The 24,096-nt window shown below is 44.7% G+C and overlaps 1 protein-coding gene across 6 annotated transcripts in view; it reads right to left on the reverse strand.

Moving 5' to 3' along the window:
- Positions 1-24,096, reverse strand: part of CDHR5 (cadherin related family member 5) — a 440,889-nt gene that overhangs the window by 316,283 nt on the left and 100,510 nt on the right. For all 6 annotated transcript variants that reach the window (XM_069223085.1, XM_069223084.1, XM_069223083.1 and 3 more), the window contains exons 3-4: positions 21,467-21,517; positions 18,618-18,710 (exon numbers count right to left, since the gene is read on the reverse strand). In XM_069223085.1, coding sequence (XP_069079186.1) covers positions 18,618-18,710; positions 21,467-21,517 — 144 coding nt within the window. The remainder of the gene's footprint in view (positions 1-18,617; positions 18,711-21,466; positions 21,518-24,096) is intronic.

Raw genomic sequence — 24,096 nt, forward strand, 5'->3', positions numbered from 1 at the left:
TAAATAGCGGAAACCTTGGTTTCCGCCGATGAACCCAGTGGAAAACTTGTAATGGGACCAGTGGGAAGACACAAAGGTCTCCTCACCACAGGTCTGATTGTCTGGTTTTCTGATCGCCAAACTCGTAATCAGGCCCTTATTATGGGGCAGTGCAAGCCATCTGCACCATCGACCCTCCAAACTCCCAAGACCTCTGCAACTCCCTCTCCAACTACTTCCACTGCAAGATCACGGACATACATAACAGCTTCACATCGTCATCACCCACCATCACCACCACCAACACAACCAACACCACAACACCTTGCCCACCATCCTACTGAACACCTGGACCCCCACCAACGATGAAGAAACTGGCAAAACCATGAGCTCCACCCACTCAGGCTCCCCAACAGACCCTTGCCCCCACCACATCCTCAACATGGCCAGCCAAATCATCGCTCCCCAGCTCCGGGCCGTCATCAACAGTTCCTTCGAGACCCCAACCTTCCCAGACATTTGGAAACACGCCAAAGTCAACGCTCTTCTCCATAAACCCAAAGCAGACCCTGAAGACCTCACAAACTACCAACCCATCTCTCTACTCCCTTTCCCCGCAAAGATCATAAAGAAGATAGTAAACATACAGCTGTCTCGCTTCCTAGAAGACAACAACACACTCGACATCTCCCAGTCTGGATTCTGCAAAAACCACAGCACCGAGACCGCCCTCATCGCCTGTACAGACGACATCAGGACCAGATTGGACAAGTGCGAGACCGTCGCCCTCATCCTCCTAGACCTCTCCGCAGCTTTTGACACTGTACGCCACCAAACCCTCTGCACACGCCTCTTCGACGCCGGAATTCACCACAAAGCCCTGGACTGGCTCACCTCCTTCCTCTCTGAAAGAACCCAAAGAGTTTGCCTCCCTCCTTTCCGATCTACAGCCATCAAGACCATCTGTGGGGTCCCCCAAGGATCCTCCCACAGCCCCACTCTTTTCAATATCTACATGGCTCCTCTCGCCAACATCATCCGCCCCCACGGCCTCACCATCATATCATACGCCGACGACACCCAGCTCATCATCTCCCTCAGGAGGAACCCATCTACCGCCAAGAATAACCTACACGCCGGACTCCTTGACATCGCCAACTGGATGACAGCAAGCCACCTCAAATTGAACTCAGATAAAACCGAGATCATCATCTTCGGCCCCAACAAGATAGCATGGAACGACTCTCGGTGGCCCACCACCCTTGGACCACCTCCAACACCCACACACGCAATCTTGGACTCATCTCTCTCCATGACTAAGCAAATCAACGCCATATCCTCCTCCTGCTTCAACACCCTTCACATGCTACGCAAGACTTTCAAATGTATTCCTTTAGAAACAAGAAGAATGGTCACTCACGCCCTCATAAGCAGCAGACTGGATTACGGCAATGCCCTCTACGCAGGGACCACAGCCAAGCTTCAGACAAAAAACTCCAGCGAATCCAGAACGCAGCCACACGTCTAATCCTCAAACTGCCCCGCCATGAACACATCTCCGCCCACCTCAGATCCCCACAATGGCTGCCCATCAACAAAAGGATCATCTTCAAAATCCTGGTCCACGCTCACAAAGCCCTCCACAACACTGGACCAGCCTACCTCAACGAATGAATCAACTTCCACAAACCAACTCGACAGCTCCGCTCCGCCGACCTCGCCCTCGCTACAATCCCCCGCATCCAACGCACCACCTCCGGCGGCAGATCCTTCTCCCACCTCACCGGCAACACCTGGAACTCCCTCCCCACCAACCTACGCAAGACCCAGGACCTCATAACCTTCAGAAAGCACCTTAAGACATGGCTTTTTGAGCAGTAACCATCCCTCCCGCGCCTTGAGACCCTATCGGGTGACTAGTGTGCTTAAGAAATTTGTTTGATTGAATGATTGATTGATCTGTGATTTTGAACGCAAGCCCACAATGCTCAGGTACATGGTGGTCATCTTTACATTATCTTTCCCCTTATGTGGTGACTGTGTGTAGCTTTACTCATACTGGGGCCTTACCTTTTTGCTTACCCCTGCCCGCTTGCGAATAACTATGTAAACCGGGAGGCACATTTTATAACCACACATATATTTCCCTCATGCTCCGACAAAACGTTAATACCACACACATAGTTTATGTATATGGTATGTGAATCATGAAAAGATTCACACAGCATAAGGACAATACGGTTGCACCTTTAGACTCTCATGAATTCACAAGCACCAGACCCACCTCCTAAATAAAGACAGTTTTTTCCCTGCTGTTGTGTTTTGTAGTGTGTAGTTTTACTTATTCTTGGGCTTTACCTTTTTGACTACTAATGCTCCCCAGTGAAGGGACATGCTGTGCATAAATTATGTTTGTGGTATTACAGTTTTTAGGGAGGTTGGGGAAGTGTGTTTGTGGATGCAAAAATGTGCTTAAAATCTCCTGCCCCACATGTGCCACCTGGTTATTCACACAATATTGCTTTGTGAACGTGTGGCTTGATAGCCATGTGTCGACTATGCATATGACATTAATGGAGACATTTACTCCTTATGGAAGGCCTTTTCCAAAGATTGATCTGCCATTGTTCTGTTGTTTATTGCTATATTTGGGGGTTAAACTGGTACTAATGAAATGAAACATTTGCCCAGAAAGTGTTAACATGGAAAAAGGACAAATTAATGAAGTAATACTATAACAAAATGTGTTGCTTTACGCTCAATAGTTTGTTTTTCTCTTGCTGCATATTTTAATCAACCCTGCCAAATAATTTGGTCCTTTCCTGACGCATAATTCCAGTAGCCCTGCCTTAGTAGAACCAAAGATATACATCTTTAAAATTTCAGGTAATAATAGCACTAATCACTGTTATCTGGTCACGCAGGCATAGGTCAGAGTCACAAGTACAGGCTGAACACAATGGAGTGCAGGTTGGAGACAGGAGCTAGTTCAACCAGGTGGAGAGTTTACCTTCCCAAAGGACACATGAGGAGCCTCAGAGGGAGCTTTATGGTGATTGGGGCCACAAAGAGGTCAATGTTGGCGCGAGGAGCAGTCATCGTTGGAGCTTTGCATTGGTGGGAGGCACGTGTGGTTGCTGTTAGATGCGAAGAGCAGGTGCTGTCAGAGCTTCACATTGATGAAAAACCATGAACTCCACCCACTCAAGCTCCCCACAGACCCCTGCCCCCACCACATCTTCAACAAGGCCAGCCCAATCATCGCTCCCCAGCTCCGCGCTGTAATCAACAGCTCCTTTGATGCCACAACCTTCCCAGACACCTGGAAGCACGCCGAGGTCACCGCACTCCTCAAAAAACCCAAAGCAGACCCGGAAGACCTCACCAACTACCACCCCATCTCTCTTCTCCCGCTGAGAAAATAGTGAATGCCCGACTGTCTCACTTCCTAGAGGAAAACAATGCACTCAACGCCTCCCAGTCTGGATTTCGCAAGAACCACAGAACTGAGACTGCCCCCATTGCCTGCACTGACGACATCAGAACCAGAGTTGACAAGGGCGAGACCGTCGCACTCATTCTCCTGGACCTATCCGCAGCCTTCGACACTGTATGCCACCAAATCCTCCACGCACGCCATTTCCGCGCAGGAATCCGGCACAAGGCCCAGGAATGGCTCACCTCCTTCCTCAACGAAAGAACCCAGAAAGTCCGCCTCCCTCCCTTCCAGTCCCCAGCAACCAAGATCATCTGCAGGGTCCCCCCTGGGTGCTCCCTCAGCCCTACCCTCTTCAACATTTACATGGCCCGCTCGCCAACATCCTCCGCCCCCACGGAATCACCATTATCTCATACGCAGGTGACACCCAGCTCGTCATCTCCGTCACCAGGAACCCTTCCACCACCAAGACAAACCTCCATGCCGGACTCCTCAACACCGCCAAATGGATGACAGAAAACCACCTCAAACTCAACTCCAACAAAACAGAAATCATCATCTTCGGCCCCAACAACCCAGTATGGGACAACTCCTGGTGGCCCATCACCCTAGGACCACCCCCAACACCCTTCACCCACGCACGCAACCTCAGCATCATCTTAGACTTATCTCTCTCCATGGCCCAGCAAATCAACACCATATCATCCTCCTGTTTCAACACCCTTAACATGCTACGGAAGACCTTCAAATGTATTCCAACAGAAAACAGAAAAACCGTCACCCATGCACTCATCAGCAGCAGATTAGACTACGGAAACGCCCTCTACACTGGTACCACAGCCAAGCTTCAGCAGAAACTCCAGCGAATTCAGAACGCAGCCACACGTCTCATCCTCAACCTCCCACGCCACGAACACATCTCCGCTCACCTCAGATCCCTTCACTGGCTGCCCCTCAGCAAAAGGATCATCTTCAAAGTCCTCATCCACGGTCACAAATCCCTCCACAACACTGGACCAGCCTACCTCAACAAACGAGTGAACTTCCATGCACCCACTCGACTCCTCCGCTCTGCTGACCTCGCCCTCGCCACAGTTCCCTGCATCCAACGCACCACCTCCGGAGGCAGATCCTTCTCCTACCTCGCCTCCAAGACCTGGAACTCCCTCCCCACCAACCTACGCAAGACCCAGGACCTTCTGACTTTGAGAAAGCACCTCAAGACATGGCTTTTTGAGCAGTAAACGGATTCCCCCCCGTCCTCCCCCCCCCCAGCGCCTTGATACCCTATCAGGTGAGTAGCGCGCTTAATAAATTTTTTGATTGATTGCTTATGGGAGATGTGGGGACTGTTGCTGAACTGAAGAGCCTGCTCGTAGTTGCGAATTTCCATAAACATCTGAATTTTCACCTGGTGTGCATATTTTCTAGGTTTGAGGCAAATACAGTACACTCTGATGTCAACCAAGGGTGCGGGTCCTGGGGGCAACTCTTGGGGATCAGGACCCACTTCAGTAGAGGTCAGTAGCAGGGATCAGTCAGGTCCAGTTTGTGCTAGCCGACTGGGCAGTTTAAAGACCTCTGGAAGCTTGTTGTGTCTCTGTAGCTCAAACAGGGTGTCAGCCAAAAAGGGGATCTCAGGTTCAGGGTAAGCAGATCCAGTCTTCTTTCTTCAGACAGCAAGGCAGTCCTTTATCTGAATCTTCCACAGGCCAAGTAAAATTCTGATGAGAGATTCTGAAAGAGACACATTATATCGAGTCTCAGCATTTGTGTGTCTGGGGGCAATCCCTTGCTTATTTCCCACTTGGTTCAGATAGTTTATTCCCCTTCCCCTGGGCTTGGCTCCTAACTGTCTAGGGTGACAAAGACCCAGGCAGGAGTCAAGATCCTTTGTACGTGCTGCAGGCAGGATCTTTTGATGTGTAATCAGGACAGGAAACAACTCCTCCCCAGACATCCTGTCGGGAAGGCCGACTCCCTCTACACCCGGTCCCTTTTGCCCCATGTCTGGAAGGAATACACGACACACACAGGAGAGTCATTCACATTCATGTGGCACTGGTCACTGGAAGGATTTGGTTTAGGCAGGAACATGCAAAATTTCTAGAACTGGCATTTCAGAACAGTTACTTATATCCTGACCTTACCATTAAAGAGGATTTTACATTACAATTCAAATGAATACTAGAAGTATTTCTCTATCTGTTTCCTAAGTGAAGTTATCATTTATTAAATATAATATGGTAACCAAGTATTAGTCTGTGGGAGAGATAGCTGTCAGGACTTGTACAACCTATGTACATAAGTACACATGTCCTACTATTTTAAATGCAACACATCCTTATACTTTTCAAAAGGAAGGTTTGGGTCTGGCAAAAGTTGTATTTTGCCAAGATGAAACGGCAGTTTAAAAGTGCACTACAGGCTGCAGTGGCACACCTGAGACATGTTTTACAGGGCTACTTTAGTGGGTGGCACAGTGAGTGCTGCTTCACCACTAGTAGCATTTAATTTACAGGCCCTTGCTGCATGTAGTACCATTTACTAGGGACTAATAAGTAAATTAAATATGTCAATATAGGGTATGCCAATTTTATCATGTTTAAGATAGTGGTTAGCAGGAGCAAAGTGTAGGGGTAAAGTGCACAGACTCCTAATGCCAACAAAAATGAGTTCAGCAAAAATAGGGGAGTGAAGGCAAAAGGTCTGGGGGAATACCGAGCCAAGATTGCCAGGTGTAACAGAAAGGCATAAATATAATACTAAGCAATATTATCCAGGGGGAGGAGGGTCACTCTCAGCTAGTCACTGACCAAGGTGGAGGCAGAGGATCCATACACAAAAAGCCCCTTATTGTAAATCAAAGCCTTTAACATTTGGGGTGAAATTCACGAAATCATTTGTTAGATAGTGAATTTTTATGTGACTGTTAAGATGGAAGGCTACAAAAAACATATTTTGTGAACTTTTTAAGAAGAATTTTCACTGTGTAAAATCCTATACTGCCATTTGATGAACCATGTTTGAGAAAAAAAATGTTTTCTGTCATGATTTTCTCATAGACATTATGAACGGTGCTCCAGAAGCTAAATCAAGAACACATTTTTTATAAATTCATAAATATCTTCATTAGGCATATGAGAAAAAAGTCTCACATGGTGTATGAAACATGCACTTTTGACACCAGCAACAGTCAGTCTTATGATCCCTTCAGTATTGTACTGCAGAGCAGCAGCAACAGAGTTCCTGTGAACAACTGGAATAGCAGAATTTTATATTCATGAGTAATGTGAAACACGCCTGAATGTGATGTTGCCAGAATCAGAGTTGTAGAACTAAAAACATTTCCTCCGGAGGAATCTGTGGTATATCAACAAAATTTGGGTTTTTATTTTTTTAAATAAATTATGGTTAGTGCTGTAAAAAGCTAAAATTAGGACACATTTTCTTTACATTCTCAGATATTTTCCTCATCCATGTTAAACAAAAGACTGAAGTTAAAACTGTGTTTTCCAACACAAGCAGCAGTCTCTCAGTTGATCCTCAGTGATCTACTATGGCTTCATCACAGAGTTCTAATGAAAAAATGTAGCACTAATGTTGTGCCTGACCCTCTCTGCAGAGTCACCCCCGAAACAGTTTTCCTTCACCCCTCCTATTTTTTGCTGAAATCGTTTTTGTTGCCATTAGAATTATGTGCATTATATATACTTCTAACCAGTGCTAAAGTGTTTGTGCTCAGTTCCTTAAACATGGTTAAATTGGTTACTACCTGGTTGGCATATTTAATTCAGTTATAAGTCCCTTGCAGAGGGTATACCATATCCTCAGGGCCTGTAAATTAAATGCTACTCGCCGGCCTGCAGCAATTATCATGCCACCCACTTAAGTAGCCTCTTAAACATGCCCGAGGTCTGTTAGTGCAACTTGAATGCAGTTTTTAACTGCTAATTCGACTTGGCAATATAGGCTCCTTGGCAAACCTTAAACTCCCCTTTTATTGCATATATGTCACTCCTAAGGTAGGCCTTAGGTAGCCCACAAAGCAGGGTGCATTGTAATTAAAAAGTTGGATATGTACTTTTAAGTTTTACATGTCCTGGTAGTGAATAACTCCTAAATGGCTTTATCACTACTTTGAGGCCTACCTGTCCCACTGGATAACATTGGGCTGCCTTATTGCATTTCATAAGTGCTATCTTTTGATTGGGGACTAATAAGCTTTTAATGTTTGCTATCTATGAAACTCTTTTAATGGTAACGTTAGATTGTAAATTACAATTTTAAAATGCCCCTTTTAGAAAGTTGGCATTTCCCTGCCCTTAGCCATATATCGCCTGCAGTCTCTCCTGGGTCACATGACTAGGTGTAACTGCAGTTAGACTTTGTGATTTTCTTTCAGACAGTCAGACAATACAGGGATTAGGTGTACCTGAATGAGTCATCTGCTGGCTGGAGGGGGAAGCGGAGCAGGGCAAGTGTGCCTGAATAGGCTGTGTTCTGACTTCACAGAAATGTCTCATCCCTTCCACATTGGCCCAGCAGTCAGCTTATAGCCAAGGCAAGGGAGTCAGTAAATTCCAAGCACTTCAAAAAGGAAAACCTCTAGAAATGTCTCCGAACTTCAAAAAAGGCATCAGGTATAAAAATAGGGCCCTCAGACCCAGTTTTTTGTTCACTTTCGGGACCTGCAGAAGGACTCTCAGAGGACTGCCTGCTGCTGTGGCCTACTGTATACTCCACAGACTGCTTTGCTGCACCTGGAAGGACTGTTTACTGGCTAGAGCCTGCCTTGAACCTCAGAGGTGAGTCCTGCTTTTTAAGCCTTGCTTCTTCACCTGAACCCAGGACAACCAGATTGACTCCCAGGGCTAGGTTACTCGCCTCCTGTTCAGAGCCACAAGGGCATTACTGTCTCCTGCCATCTTTAATCCACACCTGGGCCCAGTCTGAGTGAGTCCTGAATCCCCAAGAAGTGCCCTATTAGAACTAGACCTTAGTTGTGATACTAAAGGTGCTTAACCCCTTCGCTGCCAGGCCTTTTCCCCCTCCTGTGCCAGGCCTTTTTTTTCCTATTTGGGGCAGTTCGCGCTTAGGCCCTCATAACTTTTTGTCCACATAAGCTAACCAAGCCAAATTTGCGTCCTTTTTTTTCCAACATCCTGGGGATTCTAGAGGTACCCAGACGTTGTGGGTTCCCCTGAAGGAGGCCAAGAAATTAGCCAAAATACAGTGAAAATTTAGTTTTTTTCAAAATAATGGGAAAAAGTGGCTGCAGAAGAAGGCTTGTGGTTTTTCCCTTAAAAATGGCATCAACAAAGGGTTTGCAGTGCTAAACTCACTAGCTTCCCAGCTTTCAGGAACAGGCAGACTTGAATCAGAAAACCCCATTTTTCAACACAAATTTGGCATTTTACTGGGACTTACCCCATTTTTACAATTTTTTGTGCTTTCAGCCTCCTTCCAGTCAGTGACAGAAATGGGCATGAAACCAATGCTGGATCCCAGAAACCTAAACATTTCTGAAAAGTAGACGAAATACTGAATTCAGCAAGGGGTCATTTGTGTAGATCCTACAAGGGTTTCCTACAGAAAATAACAACTGAAAAAGAAAAATATTGAAATTGAGGTGAAAAAAACATCAATTTTTCTCTACGTTTTACTCTGTAACTTTTTCCTGCAATGTCAGATTATCGAAAGCAATATACCGTTACGTCTGCTGGACTCCTCTGGTTGCGGGGATATATAGGGCTTGTAGGTTCATCAAGATCCCTAGGTACCCAGAGCCAATAAATGAGCTGCACCCTGCAGTGCATTTTCATTCTATACCGGGTATACAGCAATTCATTTGCTGAAATATAAAGAGTAAAAAATAGCTATCAAGAAAACCTTTGTATTTCCAAAAAGGGCACAAGATAAGGTGTTGAGGAGCAGTGGTTATTTGCACATCTCTGAATTCCGGGGTGACCATACTAGCATGTGAATTACAGGGCATTTCTCAAATAGATGTCTTTTTTACATACTCTCCTATATTTGGAAGGAAAAAATGTAGAGAAAGACAAGGGACAATAACACTTGTTTTGCTAATCTATGTTCCCCCAAGTCTCCCGATAAAAATGATACCTCACTTGTGTGGGTAGGCCTAGCGCCCGCGACAGGAAACACCCCAAAACGCAACGTGGACACATCCCATTTTTTTTAAAGAAAACAGAGGTGTTTTTTGTAAAGTGCCTACCTGTAGATTTTGGCCTCTAGCTCAGCCGGCACCTAGGGAAACCTACCAAACCTGTGCATTTGTGAAAACTAGAGACCTAGGGGAATCTAAGATGGGGTGACTTGTGGGGCTCTGACCAGGTTCTGTTACCCAGAATCCTTTGCAAACCTCAACATTTGGCTAAAAAAACACATGTTCCTCACATTTCTGTGGCAGAAAGTTCTGGAATCTGAGAGGAGCCACAAATTTCCTTCCACCCAGCGTTCCCCCAATTCTCCCGATAAAAATGATACCTCACTTGTGTGGGTAGGCCTAGCGCCTGCGACAGGAAATGCCCAAAACGCAACGTGGACACATCCCATTTTTTGAAAGAAAACAGAGGTGTTTTTTGCAAAGTGCCTACCTGTAGATTTTGGCCTCTAGCTCAGCCGGCACCTAGGGAAACCTACCAAACCTGTGCATTTCTGAACACTAGAGACCTAGAGGAATCCAAGATGGGGTGACTTGTGGGGCTCTGGCCAGGTTCTGTTACCCAGAATCCTTTGCAAGCCTCAAAATTTGGCTAAAAAAACACATGTTCCTCACATTTCTGTAGCAGAAAGTTCTGGAATCTGAGAGGAGGCACAAATTTCCTTCCACCCAGCGTTCCCCCAAGTCTCCCGATAAAAAAGATACCTCACTTGTGTGGGTAGGCCTAGCGCCGCGACAGGAAATGCCCCAAAGCGCAACGTGGACACATCCCATTTTTTGACAGAAAACAGAGCTGTTTATTGCAAAGTGCCTACCTGTAGATTTTGGCCTCTAGCTCAGCTAGCACCTAGGGAAACCTACCAAACCTGTGCATTTCTGAACACTAGAGACCTAGGGGAATCCAAGATGGGGTGACTTGTGGGGCTCTGGTCAGGTTCTGTTACCCAGAATCCTTTGCAAACCTCAAAATTTGGCTAAAAAAACACATGTTCCTCACATTTCTGTGGCAGAAAGTTCTGGAATCTGAGAGGAGGCACAAATTTCCTTCCACCCAGCATTCCCCCAAGTCTCTCGATAAAAATGATACCTCACTTGTGTGGGTAGGCCTAGCGCCCGCAACAGGAAATGCCCCAAAGCACAACGTGGACACATCCCATTTTTTGACAGAAAACAGAGCTGTTTTTTGCAAAGTGCCTACCTGTAGATTTTGGCCTCTAGCTCAGCCGGCACCTAGGGAAACCTACCAAACCTGTGCATTTCTGAAAACTAGAGACCTAGGGGAATCCAAGATGGGGTGACTTGTGGGGCTCTGACCAGGTTCTGTTACCCAGAATCCTTTGCAAACCTCAAAATTTGGCTAAAAAAACACATGTTCCTCACATTTCTGTGGCAGAAAGTTCTGGAATCTGAGAGGAGGCACAAATTTCCTTCCACCCAGCGTTCCCCCAAGTCTCCCGATAAAAATGATATCTCACTTGTGTGGGTAGGCCTAGCTCCCGCGACAGGAAATGCCCCAAAGCACAACGTGGACACATCCCATTTTTTGACAGAAAACAGAGCTGTTTTTTGCAAAGTGCCTACCTGTAGATTTTGGTCTCTAGCTCAGCCGGCACTTAGGGAAACCTACCAAACCTGTGCATTTCTGAAAACTAGAGACCTAGGGGAATCCAAGATGGGGTGACTTGTGGGGCTTTGACCCGGTTCTGTTACCCAGAATCCTTTGCAAACCTCAATATTTGGCTAAAAAAACACATGTTCCTCACATTTCTGTGGCAGAAAGTTCTAGAATCTGAGAGGAGGCATAAATCTCCTTCCACCCAGCGTTCCCCCAAGTCTCCTGATAAAAATTATACCTCACTTGTGTGGGTAGGCCTAGCGCCTGCGACAGGAAATGCCCCAAAGCACAACGTGGACACATCCCATTTTTTGACAGAAAACAGAGCTGTTTTTTGCAAAGTGCCTACCTGTAGATTGTGGCCTCTAGCTCAGGCGGCACATAGGGAAACCTACCAAACATGTGCATTTCTGAAAACTAGAGACCTAGGGGAATCCAAGATGGGGTGACTTGTGGGGCTCTGGCCAAGTTCTGTTACCCAGAATCCTTTGCAAGCCTCAAAATTTGGCTAAAAAAACACATGTTCCTCACATTTCTGTAGCAGAAAGTTCTGGAATCTGAGAGGAGGCACAAATTTCCTTCCACGCAGCGTTCCCCCAAGTCTCTCGATAAAAATGATAACTCACTTGTGTGGGTAGGCCTAGCGCCCGCGACAGGAAATGCCCCAAAGCGCAACGTGGACACATCCCATTTTTTGACAGAAAACAGAGCTGTTTTTTGCAAAGTGCCTACCTGTAGATTTTGGCCTCTAGCTCAGCCGGCACCTAGGGAAACCTACCAAACCTGTGCATTTCTGAACACTAGAGACCTAGGGGAATCCAAGATGGGGTGACTTGTGGGGCTCTGGCCAGGTTCTGTTACCCAGAATCCTTTGCAAGCCTCAAAATTTGGCTAAAAAAACACATGTTCCTCACATTTCTGTAGCAGAAAGTTCTGGAATCTGAGAGGAGGCACAAATTTCCTTCCACCCAGCGTTCCCCCAAGTCTCCCGATAAAAAAGATACCTCACTTGTGTGGGTAGGCCTAGCGCCGCGACAGGAAATGCCCCAAAGCGCAACGTGGACACATCCCATTTTTTGACAGAAAACAGAGCTGTTTATTGCAAAGTGCCTACCTGTAGATTTTGGTCTCTAGCTCAGCCAGCACCTAGGGAAACCTACCAAACCTGTGCATTTCTGAACACTAGAGACCTAGGGGAATCCAAGATGGGGTGACTTGTGGGGCTCTGGTCAGGTTCTGTTACCCAGAATCCTTTGCAAACCTCAAAATTTGGCTAAAAAAACACATGTTCCTCACATTTCTGTGGCAGAAAGTTCTAGAATCTGAGAGGAGGCACAAATTTCCTTCCACCCAGCGTTCCCCCAAGTCTCCCGATAAAAATGATATCTCACTTGTGTGGGTAGGCCTAGCTCCCGCTACAGGAAATGCCCCAAAGCACAACGTGGACACATCCCATTTTTTGACAGAAAACAGAGCTGTTTTTTGCAAAGTGCCTACCTGTAGATTTTGGTCTCTAGCTCAGCCGGCACTTAGGGAAACCTACCAAACCTGTGCATTTCTGAAAACTAGAGACCTAGGGGAATCCAAGATGGGGTGACTTGTGGGGCTTTGACCCGGTTCTGTTACCCAGAATCCTTTGCAAACCTCAATATTTGGCTAAAAAAACACATGTTCCTCACATTTCTGTGGCAGAAAGTTCTAGAATCTGAGAGGAGGCATAAATCTCCTTCCACCCAGCGTTCCCCCAAGTCTCCTGATAAAAATTATACCTCACTTGTGTGGGTAGGCCTAGCGCCCGCGACAGGAAATGCCCCAAAGCACAACGTGGACACATCCCATTTTTTGACAGAAAACAGAGCTGTTTTTTGCAAAGTGCCTACCTGTAGATTGTGGCCTCTAGCTCAGGCGGCACATAGGGAAACCTACCAAACATGTGCATTTCTGAAAACTAGAGACCTAGGGGAATCCAAGATGGGGTGACTTGTGGGGCTCTGGCCAAGTTCTGTTACCCAGAATCCTTTGCAAGCCTCAAAATTTGGCTAAAAAAACACATGTTCCTCACATTTCTGTAGCAGAAAGTTCTGGAATCTGAGAGGAGGCACAAATTTCCTTCCACGCAGCGTTCCCCCAAGTCTCTCGATAAAAATGATACCTCACTTGTGTGGGTAGGCCTAGCGCCTGCGACAGGAAATGCCCCAAAGCGCAACGTGGACACATCCCATTTTTTGACAGAAAACAGAGCTGTTTTTTGCAAAGTGCCTACCTGTAGATTTTGGCCTCTAGCTCAGCCGGCACCTAGGGAAACCTACCAAACCTGTGCATTTCTGAACACTAGAGACCTAGGGGAATCCAAGATGGGGTGACTTGTGGGGCTCTGGCCAGGTTCTGTTACCCAGAATCCTTTGCAAACCTCAAAATTTGGCTAAAAAACACATGTTCCTCACATTTCTGTGGCAGAAAGTTCTGGAATCTGAGAGGAGGCACAAATTTCCTTCCACCCAGCGTTCCCCCAAGTCTCTCGATAAAAATGATACCTCACTTGTGTGGGTAGGCCTAGCGCCCGCAACAGGAAATGCCCCAAAGCACAACGTGGACACATCCCATTTTTTGACAGAAAACAGAGCTGTTTTTTGCAAAGTGCCTACCTGTAGATTTTGGCCTCTAGCTCAGCCGGCACCTAGGGAAACCTACCAAACCTGTGCATTTCTGAAAACTAGAGACCTAGGGGAATCCAAGATGGGGTGACTTGTGGGGCTCTGACCAGGTTCTGTTACCCAGAATCCTTTGCAAACCTCAAAATTTGGCTAAAAAAACACATGTTGCTCACATTTCTGTGGCAGAAAGTTCTGGAATCTGAGAGGAGGCACAAATTTCCTTCCACCCAGCGTTCCCCCAAGTCTCCCGATAAAAATGATATCTCACTTGTGTGAGTAGGCCTAGCTCCTGCGACAGGAAATGCCCCAAAGCACAACCTGGACACATCCCATTTTTTGACAGAAAACAGAGCTGTTTTTTGCAAAGTGCCTACCTGTAGATTTTGGTCTCTAGCTCAGCCGGCACTTAGGGAAACCTACCAAACCTGTGCATTTCTGAAAACTAGAGACCTAGGGGAATCCAAGATGGGGTGACTTGTGGGGCTCTGACCAGGTTTTGTTACCCAGAATCCTTTGCGAAGCTCAAAATTTGGCTAAAAAAACACATTTTCCTCACATTTTGGTGACAGAAAGTTCTGGAATGAGAGAGGAGCCACAAATTTCCTTCCACCCAGCGTTCCCCCAAGTCTCCCGATAAAAATGATACCTCACTTGTGTGGGTAGGACTAGCGCCTACGAAAGGAAATGGCCCAAAACACAACGTGGACACATCATATTTTTTCATAGAAAACAGTGCCTACCTGTGGATTTTGGCCTGTAGCTCAGCCGGCACCTGGGGAAACCTAGCAAACCAGCGCATTTCTGAAAACTAGAAACACAGGGGAATCCAAGATGGGGTGATTTGCGGGGCTCTGACCAGGTTATGTTACCCAGAATCCTTTGCAAACATCAACATTTGGCCCAAAAAACACTTTTTCCTCTCATTTCGGTGACAGAAAGTTCTGGAATCTGAGAGGAGCCACTAATTTACTTCCACCCAGCGTTCCCCTAAGTCTCTCGATAAAAATGGTACCTCACCTCTGTGAATAGGCCTAGCGCCCACAAAAGTAAATGGCCCAAAACACAACGTGGACACAACATATTTTTTCACAGAAACAGAGGTGTTTTTTGCAAAGTGCCTACCTGTGGATTTTGGCCTCTAGCTCGGCCGGCCCCAGGGGGGGGCAGAAATGCCCTAAAACAAATTTGACCCCCCTCCCCTGCCCGGGAGCGACCCTTGCCTACGGGGTCGCTCCCCCTGCGTGACATTGGCGCCACAAAACAAATCCACGGTGCCTAGTGGTTTCTGCCCCCTTGGGGGCAGATTGACCTAAAATCGCCCAATCTGCCCCCATGGGGGCAGAAATGGTCTAAAATAAATTTGCCCCCCAGGAGCGACCCTTGCCTACGGGGTCGCTCCCCCTGCGTGACATTGGCGCCAAAAAACAAATCCCCGGTGCCTAGTGGTTTCTGCCCCCTTGGGGGCAGATTGACCTAATGGTCTAAATGCAATTTGCCCCCCAGGGGAGCGATCCTTGCCTGATGGGTCGCTCCCCATCTCTAAAAAAACAAAGAAACACAAAAAAAAAATTTGCCCTGGCGCCTAGAGGTTTCTGACCCCCCCAGGGGGGGCAGAAATGGCCTAAAATAAATTTGCCCGCCCTACCCCCACCACCCCCCGGGAGCGACCCTTGCCTACGGGGTCGCTCCCCCTGCGTGACATTGACGCCAAAAAACAAATCCCCGGTGCCTAATGGTTTCTGCCTCCTTGGGGGCAGATTGACCTAAAATCGGCCAATCTGCCCCCGAGGGGGGCAGAAATGGTATAAATACAATTTGCCCCCCAGGGGAGCGACCCTTGCCTAATGGGTCGCTCCCCACCTCTAAAAAAAAAAAAAAAAAAAAAAAAAAAAAAAAAAAAAAAAAAAAAATTGCCCTGCTGCCTAAAGGTTTCTGCCCCCCCCTGGGGGCAGATCGGCCTAATAATAGACCAATCTGCCCCCAGGGGGGCAGAAATGGCCTAAAATAATCCCTCCCCCCCAGGGAGCGACACTTGCCTAAGGGGTCGCTCCCCTTGCGTGAAATTCACGCAAAGAAAAAAACTACCTGGTGTCTAGTGGTTTCTGCCCCCCCCTTGGGGGTAGATTGGCCTCATCAAAATAGGCCAAATGGCCTAAATATAATTTGCCCCCTAGGGGAGCGACCCTTGCCTAAGGGGTCGCTCCCCACCTAAAAAAATAAGGGGGGCAGAAAAGGCCTTCCCGAAAAATGCCCCCCCCCCCCCCTGGGAATGACCCTTGCCCAAGGGGTCGCTCCCTTTTGTCACTTTTGTCACTTTTGTCACTTTCTTAAAAAAAAAAAAAAAATCCCTGGTGTCTAGTGGGGTTTCAAAAGCCGGATTGCAAGCAATCCGGCTTTTGAAACCCTGGGAGAGACTTCAAAGGGAAGGAAATACATTTCCTTCCCTTTGAAGCCCCTCCGGGCCTCCCCCACGTGATTGAAAGAGAAATGCTGAGCATTTCTCTTCCAATCGCGCTGGAAGCAGAGCTTCCAGCGCGATGGGGGAGGCCCCTGTGACAAATCAGCGTGCGCTCGCGCGCTGATGTCACAGGCGGGGTGGGGGGGGTCGGGGAAGGTCTTCCCCTTCCATCTCTGCCTTGGGGGGGAGAGGGGTGCACAGGGGGGGCGCGCTAGCGCTCCACCAAGTTCCCGTGCTTTGGACGAGGTGACCTGTAGGGAACTGTAGCCTTGGACGAGGTCACCTCGTCCAAGGCACAGAAAGGGTTAAATAGCCAAAATCCAAAATCCAAAACTTAAGACTTAAAAAATTTTGGTCTAAAAAACTGCTGTGAGAACCAAGGGAAGATTGGGATCAACCTTCTCATCTATCCACCCAAGATATATTGTGAGTCAGCCTGAGTTTGTGGCAGCTCCCACTACGTTCTTCTCCGTAGCAGCAAATCCTGTTCAGCGGTTTTTCGGCAATTCCTTGTTCCTTTGAAGATGTCTGACTTCCCAAAAAGTGACTAAGTCTGAATGTAAAAACCTTCACCGTGACTTTGTCCAATGGCTCCCCGACGACGACGCTCCTTCCTAGGAAACCACCTGCAGTCTTGCCCCATAGAACTTTTACCTTCTCAGAACTTTTTCCTAAAAATGATTCTAAGTCTGAAGTTAAGCACAGACTGGGAACAATATAATGTCTGTATCCGAACCACACTCCTTTGCGGTTGGTTAGATTTTTTCACTTTGATGCAGTCTGGTATGAACAGATTCCTCTGATTGACCCTTTGGTCTTTTAAGCATTAGTTTTTGCAAAAACTTTACAAATTCCTAACTCCTATTGTACTGATAATTTGTTGTTTTGATGTCAAATAATTTATAAAAATGTACTCAATTTTTCTAATTTGGTGTGGAATTTTTCTTGTGTTGTATTTTTACTTTATCACTGTTTGTGTGCTGCATACATACTTAACACAATGCCTCAAACCTGAATGATTTTGGTGCCAAGCTACCCAGGGTTAAGCACGGATTGACTGAGTGACTTTTGTGGGTCAGAATAACTAAGTGACTTTGGTAGGTCACCCTGCCAGAGATTGTAGCTGTTGCTTGAACAGGCCCCCCGCCAATTCAACTAACAATACAATTTCTAACAACTAACATTCTGTATTTTAGACACAACTGAGGCTGTCACGAATGCCAGTTTGCTGGAATAGGAGCTGATGATTTTAAAACTTTCATGTGGTTCAAGCTGAATTAAATGTGCATTGAGGTGCAATGCAAATATGGAACAAACCAGCTGAAAAACGCATTGTTAGAGGAGGTGTGGGTGTTTAGTTATGTGAGGCAAAAAATATATTTTAAATGGGTTAAAACAGTTAAAGAGAGGTCAATACCGGAGTCCACCTTCCAATTTCCACGTCTGTTTACTCAGGATACCTATCTTCTCTGTTGCTTAATACCTACTTACTTTTAAACTAGTAACATTTGTAGACATCAAATCTTTTGTTACTCTTGTATTTAATTATGCCTGACTGCAGGAAGCTATTAACAGACAGATATCATTCTTACTTTTTCTACTTTTCCCACTTTCCATTTCCTGTTGTCAGTGGTTGTGTTCCCCTGCATGAATGCACATTGGCTTCAAATAATTTGTGTTGTGTGGAAATTAGATTTATTGCATATAAAATGTCATTGTGTATACCTAATAAAGTGCTAAATTCAAAGACAATTAAAACACATTTTAATACCCAATATTGATAAATAGAAAGATCAATGAAGGTACTATTTTAAAACAGAGTGGAAACTACACAATGTTCACAGACTGGGAACAGTTTGAATATATAATACCAACTCATAGTGGGGAATACTTTTGGGGACACAAATTTATTTCAGGAAAGTGTAGTAGCAGAGATAGGAAATGTTTTCATATACATATTCAGTCTTCTGTGCAGGAGAGTGAGTTATTCTAAATCTGTCTTCTCCTACATCACGTGTCTCAGTGCAGACACATTCTGTAGGTCAAGATTTTACTTCTTTTTTTTTTAAATCTATAATCAACACAAACAGGAGTTATGGGAAAACGGCATAGTGATATGGAGGTTGTTACTGTAATGGGTCTTGTCACATGTACTAGCTTTGAATCTCAGGGTACATATGAGCTAGGAGTCAATCAACATGAAGCATTTTTACAGCGTAAAGATGTCTGATTTACAGTTGCAAATAACAGCACTGCACAAAATGCATTGCTAGGAAAATACCAACCTCTGGAACTTGCCAGGCTACAAAGTCTCTCTCAAAAACTGGTCTTTCGTCATTCAGATTAAGAACTTCCACGGTTACCGTAAGTTCGTTGACCTTGTGATATAAACCAATTAAAGAGAGAGCATTATTTAAGGTACTCCTACACAAATGAAGAGTTCACATATAAAACATCACTATGTACTCACTCACAGCTGGGCACCCTAAGACAGCTTTTTACTTTTCATTGGTGCTTTTTTTAAGAAATGGTGAATAGTAGAAGACTGTTTGAGGATGGAGGAGTATGTGTCCGTTTCACATATTAGAAAACGTGTGTATTTATAATACAGAACGTCTAAACATGATATATGGGTTAATTGTTCATATCTATTAAATCAACGATCCAAGGCATGATGGTAACCCTTAGGATTGCATTGTCGGCTGTGTGGAAAAAACCCTGTGAGTCCCAGGGCTTCCCTTGGCAATACCAAGGGAATGAGTAATGCCTGCAAGAGAAGCCTGACTGATTCATATTTTATCAGGAGCTGTTAGGTAATCCGTGGAAGGTAATCTTAGGGATTGCAATGGTGTCTTGGAGTGTGGAGGTGAAAGAAGCTGTCTTTTCTCTGCCAGGTGCAGTAGAGGGAGGCAGAATACCCAGAACCCCAGGGTCTGAGTGACAGAGGGCCACCACCAAGCCTGAGCTGATGAGCTCTACTGTCACTTTACCACCATCTCCCTATCATACAATGGAAAAATCAAGTGGTGCGTATCTCAGGCTTATTATATAATATGGTACGATTTGGTAGACCACTTCCAGGGCAGTGTCAGAAACACTGTAATCAGCTTGTAATATCTCTGCTTCACATTTGGCCACGGAACGGAGGAACACTGGTGCAGGTATGCTATGGCCTCCCTCCTCCAAGGTGTCAAAAATGCTTAATTGAAAGCCACACAAGAAGCAAAATGGTTTAAAAAAGTGATGTTAAGAGAACATTCAAGTGAAACATTCTACTTTCACAAATCATTAGCACTAGGGTCTGCCACCATCAATCAGAACCTCAGAAACAGATCAAAGTATTAGTTTGCTTGATTATGTATTTCAGGAAATTAAGACATATTCTGGGGAGTAGATCAATATACTGGGCTGTATAAGAGGCTTAGAAGTATCCTAAGAAAATTATTTTGTCAAGAAAAAATATCACAAATAAATATTACATTCCTTAGCATGGTGGGTGCATAAGTAAATTGGAGGTCATGATTTGAAAACAATAACGATAATGTTAGAATTGGAAACATACAGAGGTGGGTTAACCCACCATGGGTTGGGGCCTGATTAACAAAGGTAGAGACTTAGGACAGTCTTATATTTTTAGGTGTGGAAACTCCAAAGTCCTAAAGATACTATTAATAAAATATCTTTGCAAATAGCAAACAATTGTAAACTTACACACAATTGTAAGTTTACCTTTTTGAATCAGGCCCTAAGTGTTTAACCTGCTGTTTAATCATATTGTTTGCACCAGGAGCAATACTCCAGTGGACTGTCTCACCATTGCAGTAGAGTTAAAAAAATTATGATATAATAGCTGGGTGGTGAATTTGTAGGCAATTGTACACATGATAACCTCTGATGAGGATCCATCATTCATCCCAGAACTTTTCAGCCTCCCTTATATTGGTTCTAATGCAACCAGATGACTTCAAGCCAGCTTTATGTCACTCCTGTCAGAACACATTTGTTCAATCAAATTTTACGTTCATTTTTGTGTGTTTAATTTAGCATAACTAGGTCACAAAAATAAATCTGCGAGGCCTGACTCATTTTGCATTTACAGCTAAAGACAATGGGCCTCACGTGGAGGTCTCACCTCTGCCAAAGCAGTGGTCCAACCTCTTTGGCGGCGGTCTGACCGCCACATTTCGACCGTGATGGTTGTGCCACAGTTGGACCGCCAGCACTGCCAGTTTTTCTCCGCAGGAGGGGCTGGTGGTGCTGGCGGTCCTATCCCCCAGGTAGCAATGCTGGGGATTACGACACCCCTCTCCGCCAGCTTTTACATGGCAGTAGCACCGCCATGTAAAGACTGGTGGAGAAGGGGTCCAGGGGCCCCCATGGCCAGCCCCGTCACCCCATGGCCAGCCCCATTGCGCTGGTGCACCCTACACACTGCAGCATTGCCTCCGGGTCAACTATGAGCCGGCGTCAATGTTGTCGGCTATTTACTGCTGGGCCAGCGGGCGGAAATACCATTTCCACCCGCTGACTCAGCCGGAAACTCCTAATGGGGCCCGTGGCAACGTGACCGTAGGAGTCCGACCGTCATACTCATAATGACCCCCAATAATGGGTCTTTTAAAAAGTGCAGTGAAAGTTTTTTTGCATGCATTTTTTTGCTTTACAGTGATTTAGTGATAGTAAAATCGAAATGGGATTCAGTTTGTGGTGAAGCTTCATGTACAGTAACTATTTTCACTTGGTAGGAAGCTGCCCGAGGTGTATTAGCTCGCAGCCACAAATGTTTGTTTAATCATTTTTAAATGGTTTATTGTTCAATCACGAAATTTATTTCACCTTTTATGTAGGTTAAATGAGACAATAGCGTAATAATATTTGGGTGGTCTTTAGAGTAGCCTGTTTTGTGTAACACACTTTCTCTACCTCTCTGTGCCTCACAAGTTTATCAATAAATAAACAAATAAGGATGTTACCTCCTTTACATGAAGGTGTTATGAGACCACTGGTGTACAGTGGGTATTCTTCCCATGTGCTGATCTGCTGTTGCCAGGGAATAGTGTTATGGTAAATAGAAGTTGTTGTTAAGAGGGCTGATAGAGGTAGACTTTTCAGACACGTTTTTGTGAATACTTACAGTAATGCCATTTTTTTGGCAGAGCAGAGTCAGCACAATAACATTCACTTCCTGTGGGGAAGAAAACCATATAAAAGTTAATTGAAATAGTTCATAAAATCATTTTATTTATTGCACATGCTTCGGTAATCATAAAAGGAATGGCAAAACAATAGCAAAGTAGATCATTGGGACCAACTCCCATAATGGGTGCATTGCATTGAAATACAAACACAGAGACAGTACATGTCATTCACTTTTATATTCACTGAAAAAAACAAAGGTTATAGGGACATTACATTCAAAAACAAATTGAAATTCACTTAAAAAAACAGAAGATTACAGGGATGTTATATTTAGGTTCTTTATTCAAATAAAACTCAGCAGTTATAGTTAGAATTATTTCAAGTAACTATAACACATGGCCTGAGGTAACTATAACTTGAGTCCCCGCCATGCACAGTTTTTTCTACAATAATTTGACTGCTAATGTTTCATTGATATTTTTATTGACGTTATAAAAGTTGTCATGAGTGCTGTAATCTCTAGGGTAGATAGCGGTGCGTGGACAGGGCACGAGTTATAGTCACCTTAGGCCACAAGTAATAGTTACTTGAAATAACTCTAATTATAACTGCTGAATATTTCTGGTTTTGTGCGAGTAAGATCAGAACCTAACTATAACATTCCTGTAACTGTTGTTTTTTTAAGTGAATTTCTATCTTTTTTTAATTCTATTTCTTAAGTATAATATCCATGTAACCTTTGGCTCTTCAGTGAATTTCTTTTTTAACACAAAGTACTTTTCTTTACTACACCTCAATCCAACCACCGCCCTGCCTGGCTTTTGGCCTGATCCCTGATCCCACCTTGCCCATGTTTTCCACCTCATTTCAGCCCCAGATACCATTCCCCATTTCACAAAATAGCAGCCTGCAACTTTCAGATCAGAACATTACTGTGGCTAGAGGGTTTGCAAATAGGTCACAAGTACATTCGCAAATTGTTCGTTCCTCCAGATATCTAAATTTAGTTTTCTTTTAATATTTCAAAAACTACTGAATGAATTTACACCAAATAACAAATTTGGTGTAATTCCGTTCAGCGGTTCGGGCTTTAGTTGTGTCTAAAATCTCTATAGGAATTAAAATGGGAAATGCACTTTTTTTGACCACCATCCCCTTTTTCTCAGCTCCCACTTGACAGATCATCCTGAAACGTCCCATGCGCACCAAGAATTACTGGCACACTTTTTATTTGAAAATTATGTGATGATCCGTCACACTGCGCCAAAGATATAGGCGTGTCAAAAAGAGCTTTTCTAATGAAAACATGGTCCTAACTATAACTACCTACTAGACCACCAGTAGGTAATACACACACACACATATATATATATATATATATATATATATATATATATTCACTGCACAAATAATATCACTGAACACCGATGTGCTTCATGAATGAAAGGATCATGGGTAACAACAGATTCAGATACTCTGCCTAAATTTCTAAACACCCCTCTATCATTCATCCATGCAAGAGTAGTACTCTAATAAATTAGAAAACTTGACTTTAATGCTCCGATACCATGGCTTCCTTCCGTATGGATGAATGATAGAGGGGTGCTTGGAAAGATATCTATATATCTGTCTATACATATATACAGGTATACACACACACACACATATATATATATATAGATATATATCTATATATATATATATGTATATATACATATATATGTATTACCTATTGGCAGTCACCAGTAGGTAGTTATAGTTTGAAACTAACTTCCATTGGAAAAGTGCGCCATTTGATGAATCTTCACAAAATTTTGATAACTAGTTTGCCACTCCGTTCAGCTGCTGTCTTGAACCTTTTGGGGTGATTCATCAAGCCTAAAATGCAGTTTCCTGATGCACTTTCCCATAGGGATTTTGAATACGACTACAGCCCGAACCACTGATCAGAATTGCACCACATTTGGCAGAAAGGTAGCTCTTGGTCCAGAAAGAACTCTTTTTGTAATTTGGTGTAAATCCCTTTAGTAGTTTTGGAGTGATTCAAGAAAAAAGAAACATAGACATCTAGAGATGTGAATCCTCCGCGGATCCGACACATCTCAAGCTGAGATCTGATTGACTGCCAGCACTTCAACCAGGAAGTATTGGCAGCCATCTTGGGACTCGGAGTAAGCTTAGTCCCAATTAAAAGGTGAGAAAAAACATAAGGGGGCAGGGTAGGAATACCCTGACACCCTAGGCTTGGTGCTGGGGTCTCCTAGAGAAACGTTTTATTTTGAATTTTTGCCACAAAAGCGCAGTAGACCTTCAAATTTGCAGCAAAATTGTAACACAAAAAAAAAAAGCGCAGGGTCCCTCACTTGTTTTGTATGTGCCCCCGGTATGCGTGTGTGTGTGTGTGTGTGTATATATATATATATATATATGTCCACCTACACCCTAGAAATAGTGCCTCCAAACCCCAAGGTGCTAAGTTGGGGGAAAAAACCTTTACACCACACAACAACGATCCCCACTGGTTTAGCAGTGACACATTTAAATCTGTAGAACACTGGGAAGGAAAATAAATTACAGAAATCACGAGGAACCAATTGAAACTCTTTCTGGGATACACGATATTCC

Source organism: Pleurodeles waltl, chromosome 3_1 (genome assembly GCF_031143425.1).
Source record: "Pleurodeles waltl isolate 20211129_DDA chromosome 3_1, aPleWal1.hap1.20221129, whole genome shotgun sequence".
NCBI classification, from domain to species: Eukaryota; Metazoa; Chordata; class Amphibia; order Caudata; family Salamandridae; genus Pleurodeles; species Pleurodeles waltl.